At 38.6% G+C, this 25,104-nt stretch overlaps 1 protein-coding gene across 1 annotated transcript; it reads right to left on the minus strand.

The window, feature by feature from the left end:
- Positions 1-147: 147 nt before the first annotated feature.
- LOC145913845 (protein crumbs-like) lies at positions 148-24,295 on the minus strand. Its single transcript, XM_083001606.1, has 40 exons — positions 24,286-24,295; positions 24,068-24,243; positions 23,513-23,627; positions 23,224-23,355; positions 22,934-23,053; positions 22,626-22,835; positions 22,464-22,566; positions 22,297-22,398; positions 22,002-22,156; positions 21,536-21,652; positions 20,591-20,701; positions 14,350-14,480; positions 13,482-13,695; positions 13,026-13,148; positions 12,795-12,882; positions 12,218-12,418; positions 11,716-11,851; positions 11,101-11,212; positions 10,646-10,821; positions 9,910-10,054; positions 9,396-9,614; positions 9,126-9,328; positions 8,796-9,000; positions 8,297-8,489; positions 8,127-8,226; positions 7,536-7,694; positions 7,280-7,398; positions 6,916-6,995; positions 6,723-6,842; positions 6,339-6,540; positions 5,839-6,000; positions 5,543-5,707; positions 5,341-5,465; positions 4,817-5,044; positions 4,202-4,331; positions 3,640-3,856; positions 3,092-3,205; positions 2,495-2,789; positions 1,892-2,052; positions 148-984 (listed from the first exon to the last, which is right to left on the minus strand). Exons 1-40 carry the CDS (start codon positions 24,293-24,295, stop codon positions 733-735), a joined length of 6,126 nt encoding a protein of 2,041 aa, XP_082857732.1. The 3' UTR covers positions 148-732.
- Between the last annotated feature and the right edge of the window lie 809 nt (positions 24,296-25,104).

Consider the following 25,104-nt stretch of genomic DNA (forward strand, 5'->3'; position numbering starts at 1 on the left):
TTGTATTTCATTCAAGCAGGAAGGATAAACGAATCACGGGACGCGGTGTTAACATAATAAGAAACGAAATAACGATAAATCTGGCAACTACAGGTCACAGTCTGGCAATGAAAAGCGTTAGGTAATGAACAAGATTATACAGAATATTAAAAAACGGTAAAGAATAAAACGTACATGAACGATTTAAAAAGCACAAGGCAACGAAATAGTTCATTAGGAAACGAAGCTGTTAAAAGCAAGGAAGAAACTGCGACGTACAACACGTAGTTAGGGTGATTGAAATGGTAAAACGACCCGATAAGCTTAAAACAATGGTTCGCTCGGGTTACGTGGATTCAATAACTTTCAAAGTTAAATTTAAAAAGTTATGCAGTGTTACTGTACGATATTATGCACGATATTTCGTTTGTTGAGCAGCTACGCGATTTATTTTCTGCGGAGCTCTGTAAACAGCTAACATATGTTTGAAGAAGGTCTGGTGATGTAACATATGCGTCATTGCCGGTAGTTATGCAACACGCGCGCCGCTGACGCGGTGGTTTCAGCACCAAAATAACGGCATTTTTTCGTGAGCTTCACAACAACATGATTTCGCGAACTTACAATCCGTTGCGCAAGAGGGTGTTTCCCCACATTCCGCACTTGGCATTTCTCCTGAAATATTTTTCATTGCAATTTCTCCTCCATTCGAGCATAAACCATGCGTTGACGTCACAAGCAGCGACGATGACGTCATATCAAGCGTTCGCAAGGCGGAGGGGGTTTTAATTCGGTCCATACTTCCGATTCGAGGCGACCCCCTAGGCCAGGGGGGGCAGAAGACGCTTCTTGTTTACTGGGGGAGTAAGTCCCGGATGTGGCTCGCCTCTCTAGCGCCGCGGAGACGGTGGCGGCTGCTCCAAGGACCAGAAGCAGGAGGATTCCGGCTCCTCCCACGGATGCAATAAGGACGATCATTGCGGAAGATGAGAAGAGGTACGGGTCCTTTGTGTTGTAAATAAAAGTTAAGAAAGGACTAAAAATATGACCTAATTTAAGTGTATTTGTTTTTCGTTTTAACTGTCGCGATAGTTTGCAACATTTTAACTCCATGATAATTAAATAACATTTAGAATTTGTACCTATGCATAGGACATTATTTTTCTGTAGTATTGCAAACATTGATATTATTCACTTTAACTGCCATATACCATAAAAGTAGGATACAGATGCAAAACAAGAAAATGCGACAAAATCATGGATACTAATATCTCCTTGGAGGACTAACTTCCAGCCAAAACTGATGATAATATTTACCCTCTTGCAATTAACAAATTAGCAAAAGTCGGAACAAATGTATGGAATTTACAACAAGGACATACACCGGGACAACACCGCCATGCAACGAAACAGCTCAATCTTACTGACTACGCACCCATGCGTGGAACACGTGACACCACCGAACCGACCTACACATTCCTTACAACATGTGATACTCCAGTCATGTATGACTGTCCTTCACGTGACACCGACAACCAGTCATGCGGAACTGACCCTCATATAAGTCTCTCCGGGGGTTGTTTTGGGGGCACGGGGGTACACTGGGTAACAACCATACTTTCTGTTTGCTGGGGGCTGTACACCCCCCTGTTGGCACGCGCCCCTCTTGCGTAACAAACTGCTGACGTCACTATGGCTATGAGCAGCAAAAATGCCACAGCGCCAATAATGGATCCCACTATTATCCAAGGGTTTTGCCCGTACAAGGGCGCCTTAATCTGTATAGAACACTGTTATGAATGATGGTATATTCCAGTCACCAAATACGTCATGAATGGGTTTATATAATTTATGGGGATAGTTATATGGAAAACAGTTCCAACATTATGGAATTTTAAGTTGGTGAACTTACAGTTTCGCAGAAGTCTCCAGTGAATCCAGACGGACATTGGCAAACCGCGATTAGTTGCTTACCGTCTTCTTGTGACGTCACTGATGGGTTAGTGACATCACAAACACCTCCATTTTGGCACGTGATATTTAAGCAAGGGTTTGGAAAGCTGCATGTAGCCCCTGTAAAAAGAAGGTCGTATGTTTTTACGCTAAAACGCAAGGTTTTTAGGATAAAATAGAGGGATTAACTACGATTTGGAGGTAAATAGAAAAATTGGGAATAAATTTTGCTTAAATCGGTGGGAAAGTAACAATTATTAACTTTTATTTACTCCTTATTCTATGCAACGGAAATTTGCTAACGAATGTTTTTGTAAAAATGTAATTGACAACAAATTCACTTCTAAGATGTAAACTTATATCATAGACATCCAAGTTATCGCCCCAACTTGTTGTAAGCGGTCGGATTAAACGGCGTAGGAAAATTTCCACCTCTAATTCAAACCGCAGACGGTGGAACCGACACGAGGGAATTACCACCGCCCTTGGTGCCACACAACACAATAACTAACGCTCTGCTGCCACCGAGCGGCGATACAAAAGAAAAACTTGGTGTATTTACCTGCGAATTCGGCGACGCATTTGCAACTGTACACTGGCAATCCGTTTGTGTCCAAGGTCACCTGACAAGTTCCATTGTTCGCACACAATGTGACGTTGCGCTTCACTGCGCACAGGTCTGGGTACTGACAAGTTAAACCGACGGTGCCTTTGAAACACGTGCAATTGAATCCGCTTCCGTCGTCATAGCAACTGCCATTGTTTCCACAGGGTCCGCTCGAACACTGTCCAATCCAACGTTGACACGTCACACCCGTGTATCCTTCAGCGCATGCGCATATGTGAGTCATCGAACTCTAAATTACAAAACAAAACACAAGTTAACACAACATATTTAATATAAACAAGATAGCCCATACAATGCTAGAGAACTTCATGCAAACGTTTCGATTGTTTTCTACAATCATTTTCAATGCAAATGAAGGCGAACCGGCAAAATGGTACGGTGAAGTTGCGAAGTTATAGAAAAAGGCGGGGAATTAAGCGCAATTGTTAAGATTAGAGCGAAAATCACTTTTTATGAAAATAATCTGAAAAAAGTTGTCAGTTTAATAAGTGTCAGAGGTTTATGTTTAGCTGTATACAGATTCATGGTCACCTTATTCCCAACACACGTCGCTCCGTTCTTGCACTTGTTATTTTCACACGGGTTCATCTCGACTTCGCACTTACTTCCAGTGTATGGTAAATCGCAAGAACATGAATATGCAACCTGCAGACACATGTCACGAATCAATACATTAATCTTGCTGTTGTTTTACATAAAATCTTGTCGCAGAAACGTCGTCATATTATACAAAATGTTAAAATACTTGGCAATCTCAAAATTATACGCGTCCATAAATACTGAATTTTCGGTACATGATTAAACAGTTGGTTTAAACAGTTTGTATATTCCAATAATTAGAACAGTTATGTGCATTAATATGTACGACGCGTTCGCATTAATACTGATAATCTGTATGATAAGAAATACTTATGTACATTCAAAACCGGAATATGTTCAACTAAAACAATTTTTTTGTGCATAAAAGTCAGAAATCGCTCTTCACACTATTATTAATTGAAAAGAACAGGAGCTTTTAATAAAAGATTCCCATATTACGGTTTTCCTTTGACAGCAATGTACTCCTGTGGCATAGTTACCTTGTTGCCTTCGGTTACATTGCGACACTTTCCGCCGTTTACGCATGGGTAGTTGTGATGTTTGACGTCACCGCAGGATTGTGACGTATCAAGGTGGCAACGTTCTCCGATGAAGTTGGTGTCGTTGCAATCGCATCGAAATGAACCAATCAGATCGTAACACGTGCCGCCATTCATGCATGGCGAAGGATCGCATTCGTCAATTTCCGTTTCACATCTGAAATAAAACATATTGCTGTGGAACAAGTAACAGGAGAAATAATGGCTTCTGTAAATTAAATACACGATCACAGCAAAGTTGGCGGGTTTCTGGTCAAACCCGTACTGTAGTTATTTGTTTCGTACCAGATGATAGAATTATAATCTGGTTTTATAGGTAATGTGAATATACTTGGGACTGCTTTGCTTTTTTAACATAGATTTAGTTTTGCAATTTTTTCCCACATAAGCTTGATTATGTCCAAGTGTAAATGTTAAATTCAGGCCTGAAATTCACTCAAATGTCCAAATGGATACAGTAATTTTGTTAAATAGTCATGCAAAATCTGAAATAATTTCTTACAAATGGCCGGTGTATCCATTTAGGCAAATACAAGCGTAACCGTTGATCGCGTCGCTGCAGTTGCCATGGTGAGAACACGTGACGTTCACGCAGTCATCGATATTGACGTCACAATTTTTTGATGTAAATCCTACAACAACATACAATATAAGCTTTACAAGTGCACTTGACGGTATGTGTTCGTATATGACAACAAAATATTAATGCAAGTATTTTTTTGTCTGATGGTTTTACGCACACAACGTGAATCCAATCAAAACCAAAATAGACAATTTCAGTTGCTGAGTATAAACAGAAAAAATCAATTTGGTAGACAGCTCTTACGATTGGCAATCGATCGACAGCCTGCCAGGGTAACTTGGTTCTATGATCCAGTAAAGTTTAAACTACTGATAGACAATTTCACGTATTTTATCAACTACTGACTTAATTAAGTAAAATGAACCACCTTTAAGAAAACAATACATCCGTTGGTGGCCCAGAATGCAGGTTTAAAACCATTGAAACAGACCAATGCTAAACAGTGAAATTCCAAATATTGCAAAACGTACACCACAGCCGAGAAACTTATGCGTTGGTCCAGCAAAAAATTCCCCAAAACTAAAATTTCCTTACCATCCCTACAATTGCAGTTGTAAAAGTTGAACTCATCCACACAGGTGCCCTCATTTTCACACGGATTGGAGACGCACACGTCATCGCCCGTGCAGCTCAACGTCACGTCAACCATCTCTGACGCCACGAAAAAGGGTGTGGCTCTGTTTGCAGCGGTGTGATTGGTCAATTTCGATAGTTGGTAAAATGGTAGAAGGTATTGATTGATTCTGATATCCTCCACGCAGCCTGTTGGGAGAGGGGATGTAAGTAACATTGGACGTTTTTTCATAACCCGAGCATACATTATTGGTTTTCTGAGGGGGATAAGATTTTTTAAAGCAATTGCAACATTTTGAGCCAGTTTATGTGTACTTACAGCTATCGATCTAAACTCAAAGTTGGCACCGATTCCAAATGACGACATATTTTTACGCCAAAAACTTTCTTTGTAAACACACTACGGGTTACGTAAATCTGGAGGTGCCTGCATCGACGATACATTACGTAGTAAATACTAGTTCGTAAAAGCAAACAATGGTTACCTTTGAATGCTGGTGTCGCTTCTGTTGCACCAATCGCAACGTCCCCGTTTCCACGTGACATGATTCCGCCAATCACAACATTTTGCGAAAAAGCGCCGAAACTTGCTTCATCGATTTTCAGCGTTCTGTACAATAAACAAATACATAACTGCATGCGTGCATATGGACAAAAATATACGTATTTTGGAGTAATGCTGCTTACCCGTTCGCTGTCAAAGTCACGTGGTGCCAGAGCCCGTCGTTAATTGGCTGTGTGCTGTCAAGCGAATCAGTATTGAGTGCCACACGTAATTGACCGGTTGATGCCAGTTGAAACCGGATTGCGCCGGCACCGATGGGAACAAATAAAATGGAAGCAGCAGTCGACCTGGAAAAGTAGTTTTTCAAAGTGTTGTAAAATAACCGAATATCACAGCACACTGATAATTAACAAAACAAAAACGAACATTTCGACCAATAATACAGCCCTGTTGTAGTTTCAATGTTCCTGTAACATACCTGGTGCGTATTTTGAACGATATTTCTGTAACATTGATTGTAACGTTATTGCTGATTTCGTAGAATATTTTTGACGATGGATTAAACGTAGATGATCCCAGACATTCGAATCCTCCGTTGTCAAGGTCGAAGCATTTGAGACCGATGGGACAACTCAGTTGCCTGCAAAGTTTAACATGCGTTTTATATTCATAACAACACACTGTTTTACTTCGCATCGGGTTGATAGAATATACTGGAATGGCTTTTAAGACGCTTTTAATATGATCAGCGTAAGCGTGAAAAGCATGTAAATATCCTTCTAGTGTATGTAATCCCCACTGGATCATTGTTTTGACCCAAATTATTAAGGACACAACTTAATTCATCAAAAGGATTTTAGACAAAAAAAAGGGTATTTCTTCTTTATTTTCGACCAAAATTTCACGGAAAGTTTTAGCGAGGCAAAGTTTTCGTCTAAAAAGAAACTGGATGCCAAACAACCTTCAATCTCAACTCACTTGCAGAAAACGGGGCGATCGCAATTCCTTCCTCGCCATTCAGGTGTGCAGTTGCATACGTAGTCGTTGAAAGTGACGTCACAAAGGGCGCCATTGTGACACGGATTGGTGTAGGCACTCTGATTGGTTGAGCCGCACACGGGGTCGGATACTTCACCCGGCAGAAGGTTGGTCGACACATTGGGAAGAATATAAGGTGCTGCTAAAAAAAAAGTTTTTTTTATCAGCAACGTTTTCCCGTGCTACAGGTTAAACTAAAACAAATTTTCAAGCTGCAAACAACGTTTATGGTAAATATAATGATTAAGCCAACGTACTCAATTTTATCCAATTCTTATGCAAACGTGGTTCTAATCTGTTTCAATTTTATCAGATTTTACCAACCTTCAGTTTGGGTATCGGAGGCGTTAAACAGTAATATTTCGTTATTCACTCTCAAGTCTAGAATAGTTCCTTTGAAAGGAGTTGTGTTGCTCGTCGTGGAACGTCGCCGCCTTTTTTCGACTAAAACCACAAAGTTATTGTTTATTTTGACAACGGTTGGCGATGAGTCACTAACACAACACGCACTGCATACCTCCGATCGAAGTGAGTCCACCCACATACAGAGAAGATGACGTCAGGTTTAGGAAGCCGGAAAGCGTTCCGTTGAACGAACTAAAATAGATCGAACAAAGCACGTTGAAATAAGTCGGGAGAATTCTGCCCCAACGTTACTAGTGACAGAAATTACATCGAATTTTTCCAATAACACGAACATGGTACAAAAGTTTGGGCTGTTTAAAATTTTTTGGGATGAAATAATTTTTTTGACAAATTTTATTAAATAATTTTTGTTTATCCTCTACTCATGACGACAAAACGGTATTTTTTCAACAATTTTTAGTCCGCCTATTTGCATGTGCAGTTTTGTCGTCTAACCTGACGTGTTATTCACTTACTTCTCTTGGTCGATTTGGCTTGCAAACGTTTGGTTGACAATTTGAACAGAAACAAAGTGGGTTTCTCCATCGGTTAATCTTGACGCTTTGATCACGAAACTTTGTCCCCCAGTAGTCGCCTTTTAAAAAATAGTATAAATTTACATCAAAACAATACGATTTACTAAAAAGCAAATTAATTTTAAATGTAACTGTGCATTTCAATCTGAGTAAAGAGTGGTTGTCCAAATTCCTTTAAATTATTTATAAACTTCACCTTTAATTTGCCTTGAGTTATTTCAAGCAAAACAGCGCTGAAATCCGGACCAGTAGAAGCTATTGTTGCGTCACTTGAAGTTGAGAGAAGAAAGGAATCATTCTGGGTCGTTTTAATAAACATAGAAACGTCGAAAGTGTTGCAAAGTGGTGACGAAAGCTGAAAGATACAAAAAATAACGATTGGAAACGACATGAAACCGTCAACTAAACAAAATTAGAGCTCAAAATTCACCTAACCAGTTTGGTTCTGAACTATTCCCTCAAGAAGCAGATAAAGCGGTACAAAGCCACTGAGTGACTAACCAAACAATATAAAGAGAAGCAACAGACATAAAAAAACAAAAGAGGATATTAAGTATTTGTAATTGGCGATGGACTTTGACAGGCCTGGTACCAAAAACGACGACGTTACTTTTTAGTTTAAACACGTAATTTGAAGAATGGTCACCTATACCACAGTCTTGTAATTTAAGGGCAGCCATTTGTGTGTAATGCACAGATTTACGGTCACTATATCTGCATTGATTCAAACCTACACCGAGTTCAACAATAATTTCTGAAACAATAAGTTGTAGCAGTTCAACAATACCTGAAACACGGCTGAACTGAATGCTCCCATATGGCCAAAAGTGGTTGGTTGGGCGACCAACTCACAGTTACGTCCCTTGTAAGGTCTCAAGCAATCACACCTAAAGACAAAAAGTAACCACGTTTAAATACGAACCACAAAAACACCTACATGTGGCTCTCGGTCGCTACCTGTAGTCAACCCACAAATCAACGCAGTTTCCCTTCTTGCTGCACGTGGTTGGAGTGCACGTTAGCTCTCTAGCGCACCCTGCCGACACATTGCGATAAGACGCCGCTTCGGCGAGGGAAAGTTTTCTTCCAGATACAGTGACGTCACGAACACAGCCGACAAATCCGTCGCCACCCAATTCAACATCGGATGCTAGGTTAAAAAAATTGTGTGATCTCGCTGCTGCAGTATGTAATTTTCTTATTTTATTTCAGTCATTTTCTTTACAATTTCACACGCTTGCACAAAATACGCGCTTTTTGTAAAAGCATATAACTGTCTCTAGATCTTAATTGTTGATTAAATTTGAAAATTGCACACCCTTAACGGTATGCAAATTTAAATTAAATTGCATATATCTTTCTGAATTATGAAATTAAACACTTTGATATTGACACGCTATGTTAAAACGTACGCAATGGAATATTTGCAAATGGTCATAATCTTTTATATTTTAACCTGGTAGAGGCGAGTTGTTAACATTGATCAAACCAAGCGACGCACTGTAACCATCAGCTTGCAAGATAACCTCATCCTTGGTAATTGCAATGGCCAGTGTCCACCAATCACCATCGTTCATTTTGGTTTGAATGACGCGCGCAGAACTCTGATTGGCTGATGCATCAGTCAATGTGATTCTAGGTGAACCGCCTGACAATTCGATCTAAAGGCACACGATATGTTAAATAACAGTCGTAAGCAACAAAACACGTATAACGATGACCGGTGCTCGTTAATTTTTTCGAATATTTGCAATAAAATCAATAACAAAACAGAAACTTCTCAAACCTTTAAACTAGAGTTCACAAGACGAGTTGAAATTAAAATCCCGCTTTCTAGCGTGGTTCTGAAATCGAGCGTGAAACGTTGACCAATCGAGAGTGCGCTAAAAGTCACGTGGGAGCGCGAATTTCCAAACGATAAACTGGTGGTTGTGTTGCAGAAGACAGATGTGTAGCCTTTACCACACTGGCACGAATAATTGTGCAGATCTGTAAAGTACAACCAAAATAAGTTGTTAAGTTGAAGGCAGTTGTCTTGGATCATTATCTATTTTACCTTTAGCTTCATCCAGCAAGTAGGGACGACAAATAGAGTTTTCAGCACACAAATTTTGATCGCAACCTCTCAGTCTGACAGTACAGTTCCTCCCACTGAATCCAGCTTCACAAACACATTTGTAATCCGCTAAACGATCCACGCAAGTAGATCCGGATTTACAGGGCCGCCAGGAAGCACATTCGTCCGTTTCAGTTTCGCAATCTGGCCCTTCATAACCTGTCGAAACACAGTTTGATGAAGTCTTGAATTTATGCAATTGGCGACCACCTAAAGATATTCTAAGGTCAAATGAAAACGACCGAAGCGTCGATCGTAATATTTTTTTTTGCTAGAAGAAGTTTTTGAGTTAATTAACACCAGTTACGTCTTCAAAAATTCTACGAATTTCTACGAAAGAGTATCAAAAAAGTCATGTCAGCTGTGTGAAGCAACGCCACATACCATTAAAAAAGCCAGAAATAAAGTATTTAAACCCTTAAACAATGGACCTACTATGATGTGAATCATATACCTGGTGGACAGATACACACGTAACCATGGGCAGCCGCGTATGTGAAGTTTTTCATGAACACGCTCCCATACTGAGTGACGTCAGACCGTTCGACGCACGTTGCATTGTGACGACATGGTTGTGACGCACAATCGTCCACATCGATCTTTGTGAAAGATGAAGTGTTACTGATGATATTTTTAGCAAGGATCGTTTGGGTAAAATGTTGCATGGAAACATATGACAACGACAAAACACAGCAAAATGTCAACGGAAACGACGAACTTGTCGGACTCAGTTTTCACAAAAACAAAACAAAAACGAAGAACGAAGGCATGAAATGTAACAAAGGTAACCGGACAAAAAAGATTATAATTATATCTGCGTACATGCAGCAAAAACATAAAACGTAGAACGACAGTCGAGCTTGACAACAACAAAAAATCAAATAACATAAAATGATATGCATGAACCTGAACTTGTGAGTTTACTGGTACAGATGACACAAACGAAACCTACACATTTCAAGCTAAATGATCATATTTGTGTTTCCGTGTATTAGGTGACATTTCTCAAATAACTGAATAGATTTACCATTTTGGGACACACCAGCAGTCGAATTCTTACCGCAACACCGACTTACTTTCACCACCAACTATGGCAAGAACCACTCACACCCATTAATCATGATCTTTACTTTAAACGATACTAAAATGCCATAATTTAACTACATGTCACAAAAATCACTTGAACCAACCTCACAATTCCTTCCCTCGTAACCCAGGTGACATTGGCAGAAATAATCGTTTATCATGTCGACACAAGAGGCGCCGTTGAGGCACGGCTTTAGGACTTGGCACTCGTCCACTTCAACCTCACAAACGTCGCCATGGAAACCGGTGTGGTCGCACACGCAAGAGAACCCGTTCACCTCTGTGTGTGAATAAATAAACGTACATTTTATCATGATAAAAATTGATTCCTAGGACTGGCCTAGTTTGCTGCTAAATCATCTGACCAAGATCTTGTTTTTTTAGTGCTTCAGTGGGATATATGCTTTTCTTTATTTTAATACGGTTACATTACACATTACCCGTTACCACCTAAGTACCAAGAATTTGTCAATCCATTGCTAACGATCTGAGATGCAAAACAACACGATTTGTAAATTGTCGTGTTGTCTTCAAGCATTGTTGTTATTTATCAACTTACCGTCTACACAGGTTCCATTGTTCTGACATGGTTGAATTTCGCAGTCATTAATGTCGATCTTGCAATGGTCACCAGTATATCCAGCTAAACACGAGCACTCGTATCCGGCAACCTGGAAAATAAAAACCGCAGTCTTTTTCTTTCTGTAAATTAAAAAAACGAAAGAACATTGCCAGACACTTTATCAAACAATTTTACACCCATTTTAGTCTAGATATCTGACAAAAAAAATTCAAACAATTAATTTCTTTTCAAAAAATTTCTTCACAATCTCGTTAGTCCCAAAATCCAAACAATAAAAAACTGATGTATTTTAACGGATTTTTTTGTACATTGCGGTATCTACGTTCGCAAAGCTGAGGCCTTCGTGAGCGAATTCAGGAGAGGGAGAATTGGGCGATTACCTCACATAGAATATGTTAAAATACTGACAAGAACGCTGCAATGGAAGATAAAAGGGTGGTCTTAACATTGATTTTTGTCACTGGCGTGTTTTGTCTGTCGCATGGCCGCCCACTTATTTGGGGACCAAATTCGCCATTATTACGTCACAATGAGTTTTGGATCGCAACAGACTATATACGCGAAACGTTATGCACCCACTTTTTTACTTACCAAATCTCTACAGGTTGAACCGTTGTTGCAAGGGCTGCTTAAACACTCGTCTACATCCACATCACACACTGTACCTTCCCAACCTACTGCGCATGCGCAGCTAAAGTTTCCCACGAGGTCAGTACAATTTCCATTTCTGAAATCACGACCAAAAATTTGTGACAGGGATGAAAACATGCATGTTGACCAAAGACGGAAAAAGTTTTCGTAAATTTTATGTTTGAAAACATTAGGTAAATACTATTAATGCCATATAGTGTACTTTATATTGGCCAACGATGGCTAAAGTCATATATTTTGTCCATGCGAATCGCTAGCCAGTGCCCAACTTCAAGATATAATTATAATAGGTATTTCAACATTAAGAAATAATCTATATATAAACTAAAAACAAAAAAAAAAAAAAAAAAAACCCAGAAAATATTAAGCATTTTTATCCTCAACCCAGAGCTGTATGTTCACAAGAACTTTTACAAGCGTTGACTCGTCACGTGATACTTACACACATGGCGAGGAGAGGCACTCGTTGATATCAACCTCACAGTTACGCCCTTCATATCCCGAAGTACATTCACAACGATACAAGCCGCCGTCCATCACGTGACACGTGGAGCCGAATAAACACGGGTCGCTCTCACATGGGTTGTGTTTGTATTCACATTGCAGACCAAGAAAACCGTTCGCACAAAAGCAGGAATAGGATCTGGATACAAGGAATGGGTTGGAAACATCAGAATAGGTTGTAGATTTGTGAAGGAAAAATTGTAGGAGAATTAATAACAGTTTTTAAGTTGTTTTAAGGTGTCTGACAAATGCGTATCGCCGATTCAGCAAAATCGTACAGGAATTGAATGAAAGGTTTAGAAAGTGGAGAGCGGATACGTATAAACTAGGCAATGTACGCTTTCAGTTATAGATTTTTTAATCTACAATTAAAAACGTACATTTGCAGCTTTTTTTTTGGATATAGTTTTACTTTGCAGTGCTTTATTTGCAATAACACTAAAGCATACTGGTCGTACATGTTAAGTAACAAAGTACAAATGTAACATATGGGAAAGTTGCACGAAGAAACATACCCAACTCTTCCTTGGCAAATCCCGTTGTTCTTACAAGGGTGAGAAAGACAGAAGTCTGTCACTAATTCACAGTTCAAACCTTCGTACCCTAAAACAACATAAACACATTAAAGTGTGTACAAAAAAGTTTGGTATAGGTTAATATCAGAATTGTGGCTTTGAAAATTAATATATTTAGCTGCCAGTTTCTGGGCATCTTAAGTACAGAAGAAAGCTTGTGTCCAATCTTACCGTAAGTGCAATTGCATTTGTATTTGTTGATAAGGTCAACGCATGTCGATCCATGCTGGCAAGGAACCGATTCACATTCGTTTATATCCACACTGCAGTTGCCATCTACGTCCTGTGCAAAACCTGCAGAAAGACAACCAAACTTCAATGTAAGTCAAATTAGGAACTGTAAGAGGGTTTCGCTAACTTTCGCAGAACTAAAATCACGACAATGTTCGACAATGTACAAAATATACTCGAACTCTTCTTGGATATAGCATTTCAACAGCAATGAAAATAAGGAGGGCATGGAAATAACCAACAAATTCTCTGTTGTTTTGTTAACTGCACTTGTGTCGGAAATGTTACCAGTTGTTGGTTGGACATTAGCAACCACTAATAGAAACAGGAACCTCAGCAGGTTCCTAATTACGAGGTCTCTCAACAATTTGGTCATGGTAACATTGGTTAGGGTACCTGGCTCACAGACACAGTCGTAAGTTTCCACCAAATCGACGCAATGTTCATTGTATCCACACGTAACATTCGCGCAATCGTCAATGTTGACGTCACAATCGTATCCCTGGAAACCGGGTGGACACTGACACGAATAACCGGGGAGCTGAGAGTCGAGCAGCGTCCGACAGGTGGCGCCGTTGAGGCAAGGTTTTTCTTCACAGGGAGCATGAACCTGCATAAAAACATGGAAATTGCTTTCATAATAAAAAGAAACATTTTCATGTTTAATATTCCGAAAATTGGATTACGTTGAACAGAAAGACGCAGAAGCCAATTTGTGAATGATCGGCATCTTTTTAACGCTTTATTGAATACAACAACACACGACATCCCCGCCCCACGGGCCTTATCTACGATCTGTGACGTTAGTCAGGTCAGCACAGCTCTCTACAAATGTGGAGTTTGACCAACCGCGTCATTTTTTAACTAATGATGACACCCAAAGTCTTTCAATTAAATACAACAAATACTGTTTCACATTTTGAACAAAATCTAGCATGTAAGCAACCGTTTTTATTTATATATTTTTCTGGTTGTTGGTTATTTAACAATAACAAATGCCTCAAAAACATTTTGTCTCAACACTTTGTAAAGTTGGCAGACTTGAGTAGAAATATTTATCGTTGTTATAATCACACCGCTCGATTATATCTAGTCCATACCCCAGATAACATCGACTAATCGTGTACTAAATATCTGTATGCTAAACATTCTGCAAACCGTTTCCCCTCTAACAGGCAAATATATGTAGATAATTGTTGAGGTAAGACCCAAATACATTTTGCCTTTTTATTATCGGCATTTTTCTTCTTCAATTCGGACTTACCTCAGTGCAGTTCTGTCCCGTCCAACCCAATGTACAATTACACGAATATCCATTTATAAGATCAGTGCAGTGGCCGTTGATACCGCATGGATTGGTCGCACATTCGTTCGTCTCCACAGCACATGTTATTCCTGCGTAAAATTAACAAGCAATGAAAGATCTACGTTCTGTAAATTCTGGCTGTGGAGCCATGTCAAGTGGTTATGAATAAATGAAGAAACCAATCGGCTCTTTTCAAACAAGAATGTGCAAGCGTGTGTACTGCATTGCGCAATGTAAACATTAAACTTTCGTGTCCTTCATTAAACAAGAACACAGGTTTGCCGCTACTATTTTAAAACACGGTATATGTAAGCTATGACATAAAATATTTTAGCAGTTAGTGCAATTGCAAATGTTTGTTAATTAGCAATCCCTCGCATTTTTCAATCAAAGGGAGTAAAATTTCTTTTACAACACAACAAGCGTTACCGCATTGTAAACATGTCAACCAGTGAAACACATTACACAATACAAACTATGTATAATGGGAGTTCAGCATTCTTATTTTCAGCTAACATGGGTTTGTATGGGATAAACAATATCCTTCGTAACATTACCTGACAAGGCAGCAATAAGCAGAAAGGCAAGGGCCAGTGTCATTTTGGGAAGCGTCACTTTCATATGCACGGTATTTATGTTTGGACTACTTTTAAATAAAAACCTAACGGATAAAACCTTGAAAATAAAACGGCATGAAATCCAGCACAATCTCATGTCCACGTTTGGCAAAAAGGCTCGTCAGTAGTAACTTGCATATGTCATACATTTTACCACATAACTAATTAGGACGGGGTTTGATGGCAATATTAGCGGATTTAAACTGCAAATGTAGGTGTGGTACAAAATTTGTAAATCAAGAACGCCAAAATCCACACGAACAAAACAAATGAAACCGAGAATAAGAAATGAAAACCATCTCATGAGTCTCTTTAGATTTTCATATTCCGGTTATGTCTGATGAAAGCTTATGGAATCAGATTCTGTCGTCAGCCTCGTCGTCGACAAAGACTCGACAACAAAATATTTCAAATGTCTTCTTTTGTAAAAAGAAGGTATTAGACCTAATTAGGCCGCATGTAACAATCTCAGGTTATTCCAACCATTCCCAACTATAAGTAATTGTTCATTTTATTAGTCTCTATCGCAAAGGTAAATCAAAAAACATTCACGTACAAATTACAAATATAACCACGTTCAAATGCCTTTGCTAGTAGTTTGCGTACCAATCGAAGGCTTGATTAGGTCAACCGTGCGTGGAACAAGGCAATACGGAGTAGTTGAGGGTCTTGAACAGAACGCTTGAAGACATTTACAAACACTCGAGTTGGGGCATTATGGATCGAGGCAGAACAACCATTAGCAACGAAGTGGTAAATGATATTGTACAGCCTTGGCGCGAATGACTGGCGTTTTTACATTTACTTGACACTACTGTATGGGCACCCATTATAACATGACAGTACTGTACGTGTTTGCAGTACGACAAAATATACTGTTTTGAATAGAAATTTCAACACCTGGTATAGTTTGAGTGTTTAAGCAGTGGTTTAAATTGCTTAACGTTGCTTGCGGTTAAACTATAGCGAAAACCTGGTTAATCAGAGGTAATTTTTCTACATACATCTGCGAACGTTCAAAATCCACTTTTTAGCAAATGCAAAAGCCAGTATGTTATAACTATCTGGTCAACGGCCCTACGAAAAATCGATGAACGCAGACAACCTTGTCACGTGCACCTGTTTGTGATACAAAACTGCCTGTCCCACCCTGTCATGTCCCCCAATACAGGAAATAATAAAGTGCTTCACAAGACACGGTTTTGGGGTCGATAGTGGGACAATGACGAATTCACATCAAAATTAAACATTTTACTAATTCTCTTACTTTACAGAAAGATGTAACTTTACTATGCTGAGACACCAATCTAAACTCACACCATTCATTACGCCTACTTCAACTACTGCGGTTGTCAAGCTTTGAAAGGAAAGTATTGATGAAGAGAACGGATAAAGAGTGATGTTTAACAAGTCAAACTGTTATGGATCGGCCTCACAAATCAACCAACAAAACATAGGCTCAGTTTTTGTCTATAATACCTCAAAATTCGACACCAGGCAACACAGCCCATGTCGCCGAACACCAGGTGTTCCAATACACAGTTGCACCACTAATTAACAATCTATCACCTCAAAATCAAGACTGCGCCCTGATCAAATTGTAAATGCGCAGGTGCAACACCAGCAACCCTACCGCGTACGCCACCGATATCGCTTTGACTGAGACCATTTCATGACATCATTTTGCCGGCGGTGCTGGGCTCGCTCGCCCTCCAGTAACTTTCGACATTTAATTGAAGCCGTCGGCTCACACATTTCCAAGCGTGGGATTTAATGACACATTGCGAGTCATTGGGCTGAGTTCGCGATTCGTGAGACAAGTTTCGACGTAGTTTTTGCCATATTCGTACCTTGCAAGATAGGAGGGTGGGTTCTATAGGTAAATTCTCCATAACATGAGGGGAAGGTTTAGAATAGAATTGGGAGTAACCAGACCGCGAAAGTATATTTGATCTCCTTCCTTGAACTCGAGTGTTTATGTTTTTCGTATTAGCACTTGTGAAACAGGCGTAATTACAACATCTATGTTTGGCCTACTTCACAGCTGCCCACGCAAACAAGCTCCCTTCGTCGACAAAACAAAATCAATCGGGCAACTTAATCAAGAGGTCGGCTTCGATCGTTCTTTTGTAAATATAAGCATGTCCTTAATTGATTAACGACTAGAAGAATGCGGTTGTGAGTGGCCGTACTTAGAAATACAAGTTCGATATTGGTTACCCCTCCCCGTACTGAATTGATTGAATCGAATCAATTTAGCGATTGTAAACTACTTAAACGGACAATAAATAGTAAGTGTTTTCCACCCTGAATGGAATTTACAGTGATTCGTTTACATTAAGCTTTTCATTGTAAGTTGAATGGTATGGCACATTTGTACTTGACAGATATTCCATCTGAACATAAACGCTTATAAAGCGATCTGGTTTTGGTACAAAATCCTTTCAAAAAACATACAATCTGTACAGTTTCTGAACTGACAACAGCAGCATAACAACATGACATCAGAACAAGGCGATATTTGTAAAATAACGCCAGACATAAACCTCCATACTTCGCCCAAAGACTGACCAAACTGTGGCCTGCAATAACTTAAAATTAAAACAGAGGAGTCTGTTGCTAATCAACGCCAGAAAGCGATAAGGGACGCACGCTCGAACGGTCAGAGGGGACGCGAGATGCGATTACAGCTTCGTCCTTTTTCGCTCGCCAAAAGCTCCAGCTTGTCACTGACCAAAGATAAGCTCACAAAAAAAGCAAGTGTCAACAAACAATGAAATGTTTTTACTTCATGAAATCAAAACCTGTCCAGTAACACCTCGCTTCCCGTTGACACAACGTTATTAGGGTAATATTTGAAATTGAACTGCCAACAAAGCACTTTTTCACTATTTTGATTGCGACAAAAACACCCTTTATTTAATTACTAAAGGTGGTTTTCATTTGTTAACTGAAGTTAATTGAAACACCATCAACAAGATATACGAATGTTAAATTCAATGAGAGATGCGTAAATGTCATGAAATATTTTGGTAATATTTTTTACAGTTATGCTTCGCCTTCAATTCCGCAGTTAAGCTCGAATGTCCGTTTCACGTGGGCGCCAGACTCGATAACCTGTTAGGTTTTATCGGTGCCCAAGCCATTTGATTCTGAGTATATTGTTTATTTATGTTGTATACATTCGCACAAAGTAAAATGATGATATTTACGGATGTCACCACGTTCCGTTCTTAGCGGACCACAATTCTGAATAAGACTCTATACAGTAAAAACCTCACCAAAAAGTACAATATATTTAACTGCCAAGATCAAAAACGAACAAATAAACGCTCAATGCCAATGCACATAAAACCAATGCCCTTATTTCTGACTTGATCCCACTTGACCTGAAGAATCAGTGATTCTCCACTGAAGCGTGTATAGGTGAGGAAATGAGGGCTGGATCCTCGTTTGTTTCGTAAATATCCGGTGATTACCGGTGTTTGAATACGGAAACCCAGGATGGATTATTTAATCTAATTTGCGCGAGCCGATCATATTGATTCAATTAGCTACACGTGTTCGAATTGCAATTTTTCCTGCAAAGGAGTCACGTAGTTTTTCCTTACGAAAACACCCATCACAACAAAAACAAACTTTTGTCAAAAACGAGAATTTCACCATTATTGATCAGTGACTTAAGATAATGTTAAATACAATATGGAATCCAAAAGCAATGTTACATAAAACCAGGTTCACTATACACAACACCCAACGCGTGCATGAAACGAAATTATTCCATTCTAAACGCATTTTTGTCTGAGCTGTTGCTGGTTCGACAATTGTTCATGACAATTCCACATATTACAGTTTTGCAGGTAGGTTACTGTGTGACAACATTTACCTCACTTTCAAATCTTATTCTTAAATGCATTTCGCAAAATATATAGGCCTACATTTAAAGCCAACTATAGGTATCTACAGTGCACCTGTTCTGCAATATTCATGCTACCTATATTAAATTTCCACAAATGGTAAATAATTCAAATGTCTGACGCACATGAACGACGACTTTAAATTAACGTCGAGAGCGTTTCCAATTTCCAATGGCTTGTCTTGAGCCACAGCGACCTACATTGGACAACCGCCACATCATTAACACCACACATGGGCGTTTGTTATACTCTGCGGTTAACTTTATGTCGATCTAGATAATTATATGCAATGTTGAATGTATACCACACAAGTTTATTTCCTTCATGTTAAATTAAAACACAGGGGTCGGTGGATTACTTTGTTATGCGTTACCTACAACAATAACGAAGAAATCATTAACCACAATGCAATTGTAAGTCACGTGACCGACTGTTTACACTGCAATGAGTGTGCCTTTATTTGCTATACTACATTAACTGCTGACACAAAAAATAGTATAAGTTATCTTCGGCTACACGCTTATGTAAGCCTGCTCATTAAATTCCTATGCGATTACACTGCCTAACTGACAGACTATTTGTGATTAGTCCAAGAAGGCCAACTGCCCCCAAACTTGTAGTTGCTGCATACCGTGTAGACTGTACTGTGGACTGTAGAGCACAAACTGTGTCGCAAACTGTCGCCACTACTGACATGTACACCTCATTGGGCGGATTTGTTTGTAATACTTGCCATCAAGGGAGAAGTAATGACACAACTGTAGTTTTCAATTGTCACATCAAAACGTCTTCCACATGACAATAGAAGTATATCGCCATCAGAAAACGCACAGACCAGTTGGGCAATTTTGCAATTTGACTAAAAAATGCTCTGCTGACCTAAAATATTATACCTTGCTGGTGTGTGCGGTTGCACTTCATAATTCGTGACTCCTTTTTATACTGAAACCTATGCTATTAATAAAGCAAATTCCATGCTGTACAATTCTTGCGAAAACGACACACTTGCATAACCAGTACAGTAACAGTACTGAAAAAATCTCAACATCAGAGACTGTTACGTCCTCCCTTCTCCACAACACAATTCCAGTTTATCAGCGGGGAAGCTTTGACGGTTCACGAGCGATCGAAAGTGATGTCATAAACGAAGTATTATGACGTGCAACGCGGGGCGTCTTTATATGCGCGGTATGGGTTTAGTGGACCCTTGTGCTTTCCCATTCAGATTATCTGCCGCTGGCAAGTTAATATGAAACACAAACAGAATGTAGGAAATTTTTGCGCTCTGCAGTTTAACTAAAGTGATTTTGACGAACTGTCAGCATTTCTCAACTCCATCGAGGTTCATAGGAACGTATTTTACGGTTAATCAACAGCTGCACTGATGAGACCTTACAGGTCGAAATAGTGCGTGTACACACCCTGTCTGAAGCTCTCCAATATTATGGCTTTTTTTGCACATAAAATGATAACGGTGTTTGACGTTTTTTTCTGACATAATTTTCTTTGAATTTTCGGCAATGAGCCGTGTTTCGGGCGATTTTGCAAGCGAAAACTTGTGTCCTAAATTGGAGGTTTCTATGGAAGAAAACCTCATATTTTTAGCAATAAAACCCCACAGTCTTAATGGGCCTGCCCAATGTCAGACGTAAGGTGCATAAGTACCTTGGTAACCGGGGACACACACGCAAGAAAATCGGTCAACCTCGTCCACGCATGTTGCAGCATGGCGACAAGGATTACTCCAACATTCATTGATTTCGGTGCAGTTGAAGCCTGAACGAAATATGACATTTGAAAGTTAGTTACAGACATTTTAAATGATATTAAAAATCGTTTCGCGACAGACGAAGTGGAACTAACGCACACAGAAACAAAAATTGACGCTTTGGCGACACCTTGCGAATGCTTGGGGAGCTTTTTTGTGAGGAGCGTGAAACCCTCATTTGACAAATGTGTTCAAGTGATTGAACTAAGGTTGATATACATAACTGCACGTTTATAAAGGGGACTTGTTCTATCTATGCTACGTCAGATCAGTTCGTATAACTTGTTCCAGTATTATTTTGCTATTAATCGGGCAGTTGTCGTTCGTAAAACTAATTATAAAAAAAATCAAACCTTAAGTCTGCGACCCAAAATATGAAGCGAAATTTTTATGCCAAGTCACGATGGATTGGCTTCACATGAAATCAATGCAATCAACATCAATTTATTTGACGATTCATTAATTACGTTTTTCGACCTTAAATTGGGTGGCAACTCATATATTGGAACAGCACGGACGAAGAGCAAAGTTTCCCCAGTATAATATCCTAAAGGCAAACTACTTTACGGGTCGAAACGTTGTGCACTCTAAAAATAAGAGGCACTAAGCGCACCGGGATACTCGTCATACCGTAGGCTTATTTAACTATGACGTCATAATGATTGTCGCGACATTAAAAGTGCCATCTTTCAGTTTTTGGAAGAGCGAACAAAACTTTAAAAGCGAGGTTGAAGAGTCTTTAGTATGACACTTGACGCCTCATTCAAAGAACTTAAAAGAGTCATAGGGCGTCAGTATGACAATAAGCCTTATAACTAAAAAGCCTATGATTTTCAGCTTACCCCAAAAACCTTTCTTGCAAACGCAGAAATACCTCCCGGGGTCACTAATACAGTCTTGTGTAAGTTGGTTGCAATCATTGTTGATGCAATAATCGATCTCCTCTTCACAAGCATAACCTAAAAATATTTATGCACTGCACAAACAAACCAACAGAACAGCTACACGATTTTTAGCTTTTTACCAAAATATGGTCCCAACGTTATTAGAAAAATTATTGATGAGCATGGTTAAGAATGTGACTATTTGCAATTATTCTAATCAAATTGTTTTTACTTTGCAGGGAAAACTGATACAAAATGGCAAAAGCACAAGCAAAGTCATATTATCTGTATATCAGATTATAGGTTGCCAGGTGTATCACCTTGTGTTAAAGTGTTTTTTTAAACAATCTGCTAAACTTGAATATTCAATGTTGTTTATAAGTCACACAGGCAAAAAATGTTTGATTAACTCTCACTTTGTTACCTTTGTATCCATGTGGACAATGACAGGTAAAGCGTCCTACATGATCAAAACAAGTACCATCATTCATGCAAGGGTTTGAAGAACATTCATCTATTTCTTCATCACAAAACTGACCACCAAATCCAAGAGGACAGAGACATAAAAAATCACCTGGCCTACAAACAGAGTTGCAAAACAAACACAGTGTTTATACAAAATAATGCAGAACAATTTTTTTTTTACAAATGATGATTAAAATTTTTATTATCCTTTTATAAATAGTTGTTTGTGAAAAACTGCCACATACTGCTTTTACCTATTAAAACATGTTGCCCTTGCATGACATGGTTTAGTCATGCATTCATTGACATCAGACATACAATAAGGTCCAGTGAAACCAGTCTGGTTGCAAACACATCTGCAGTAAAACACAGTTAAAGTCATATGTTTCAGAGGTTTTATATATTTTTAAAAACGCCATACGTGTAGTTATTTTTAGTTTCTGTCTCCTTGCATATCCCACCATTTTGACAGGGGCGAGACAAGCATTCATCAATATCTGCATCACATCTTGCGCCAGTAAACCCTAAACAAATGCTTTTTACCTTCAAAGAGCACAGTTTCATGTCAAAATCCAACACCAACCTGGTTCACAATAACACGAAAAATCACCATTTTCATTTGAACCACATAATCCATTGTTGTAACAAGGATTGCTTGAACAAGGGTTAATGCCAATGTTGCTACAATTTCTGCCATAAAAATATAGTGGGCACTGGCATACTGCTTCACCATTGCTCATAAGTTCTGCACATGTGCCATTATTAAGGCATTGGGTGGAGTTGCAGAGCGGGCCTAGCAAAAATCTCGTTTTACAAATTTTTGTGGCAAGTGTTGGCAAAGAAATCTTAAAAGATAAATTTCATAGGACTTATATGTAATATTGCAAATACCTAAATCTTCATCACAAAATGTTCCATTAAACCTTGGAGGGCATTCACATTTGAAACCACTTATACTTGTATGGCAAGTCCCACCATTATTACATGGACTACTGTCACATTTATTCAATTCTGATGTAAAAAAAGCTTTTGTTGTTAAGTTTTACCCACAGTATATATATGAATTTATACTCATGTGACAGATAAACCTTTTTGTCATAATTTAAATGTATACGAACAAAATAAATTTTAAAGATACTTTAAACTGTGCCCTACACATAACAAGAAATCAATACACTTACCGCATGTGAAGTGGTGATTTAAAGGACAACCATGCACGACATTCATATAATACACTGATGAGTTGGCAACAGTATTGTTAAACAAGAAGTTCGGACCTTCAGCCAGGCAGCCATTGAAACTTTCATTAAGCACTACAACAAAATAAGCATCTATTAAAATCATGCATAATTGATGCATTCAGCAAATTCAAGGAAATGAATATTCACGACCAAATGTCTTTCGCCTTGTCAAAAAATAATATTACACTATAAAAAAATATGTCACATTTTGGTAAAATACAAAACTTACACACATTAGCACCAATAACAGTTCTTGCAATTTCTTCAGTTGTTGCAAATTTTGCTTGGAATGGATATGAAACATATTTTGTTGAATCATTAAGTGAGATTGAAATGTTCCTTAACTGAAAGTTAACAATAATCCTTCAAAAAAAGTTATGAGTGAAATAGAAAATATAATTTTTTTTACCAAAATCAATCCAAAATACTAAGAAAAAACAATTACCTGCAAATAGTTAGTAGATACAAATTTCAGATGGTGCCAACAGTTCAAAGAAAGTTTTTGCTCAAAGTTTATGATAAAGCTTTGGTTATTTGCTACAAACTTGCAAATCAGCACAGCATTTTTAAGAAACACTTTTAGTGATTCTTGTCCAGCAGTCTTGACATGAAAATATATTACAACATGTTTTAAACTAAAACACAAAGAATCCCATTTTATAAACTTTACACGACAAAAGGTTACAGATCACAACACAATTTAGCTAAATAAGCAGAGAAGTCCCAATGATTGAAAAAATTTACAATGAAGGTAATAAAACTGATGACAGAAGTGAAGACCAACCTCTTCAACTATCGTTCCATTTTGTTTACAACTTCTGAAACTTAGTCCGGATAAAGTTTGTCTAATAAAGTTGGTAGAGTTGGATTGAATGAATGCCGAACCATTGAAGAAAATTTGCGAGTCTTCGCCAACGTTGTCTTGGAAACTGATCGAACAAACGCACGTAATTGCAAAGACTAGGGGGAAAATTTTTGTTTGATATACATAGCATAGTTTACCCACACGCATGTTTAAACAAGCAACGTCAATGAGAGCCTGCAAAAAATGCAAATTTTCAAACCGTATATAAATACAATGGACGAAATGTAAATCTTATACTGGAAGTAGCTGTAGTGCTGTAGCACCATAAATAAACAAATTATCAGATTCAGAACAATTTTGCCAAAGAAACTGTCTGCTGCAAAACTCGATAACTGCCAATCGCTCTAACTGCACACATGGCATTGCATCAAACATGTAGTACGGTAACCACGTGCTATTATTTATTTGCAAAAGTGGCGGGAAACATGATATTTTGGTAAATAGATTTTAAACATTTTTTTACCACTTTCATAGTTTTGAGCAATTTTTCAAATTATTTAGAAGTTTTTCGCCCGAAATATTCACAGATTAACCTGGCATTTTTTTCTCCAATGCGTTTTTTGTTTTTAATTCCTTCAATCATAAAAACTCATTGATCGCTTGTAAATTTGTAAAACCGGTCCCTAAATAACCTGTTCTCATAACGTGTCCTCGTTTTTAAACGTGGGAAAAAGCACCAAAAAAGAAAAAGAGTGATTTTGCACATACAACAACATACCTCTCGTATTTATCTAGCGAACGAACTATTTAAAAAAGGAAACAACTGGTGGCGCAAGAGAGCTACCAACCCAAAGAGCGTTCAAAGTGTTTACTTGAGAAACGACAAAAGCATAAAATGTCTTGACTATGGGAAATAATAAAATAAAAAAAAACATTTTAGTTTATCATTCGATAATAAATATTTCTCTTCCGCTCTCTTTTTGTATGGCATTGGACCACTGGATGTGTCCGAGACA

This window comes from Ascidia mentula, chromosome 9 (assembly GCF_947561715.1).
Source record: "Ascidia mentula chromosome 9, kaAscMent1.1, whole genome shotgun sequence".
Classification (NCBI taxonomy): domain Eukaryota; kingdom Metazoa; phylum Chordata; class Ascidiacea; order Phlebobranchia; family Ascidiidae; genus Ascidia; species Ascidia mentula.

What these genes read in the sequence shown, in the direction of transcription:
- LOC145913845 (XM_083001606.1), bottom strand. An exon ending in AGGGCAACATGTTTTAATAG is followed by an intron (nt 22,157 to 22,296) that starts GTAAAAGCAGTA and finishes CTCTGTTTGTAG; the next exon opens with GCCAGGTGATTTTTTATGTC. An exon ending in GTGACTTTGACAGCGAACGG is followed by an intron (nt 5,466 to 5,542) that starts GTAAGCAGCATT and finishes TTTATTGTACAG; the next exon opens with AACGCTGAAAATCGATGAAG.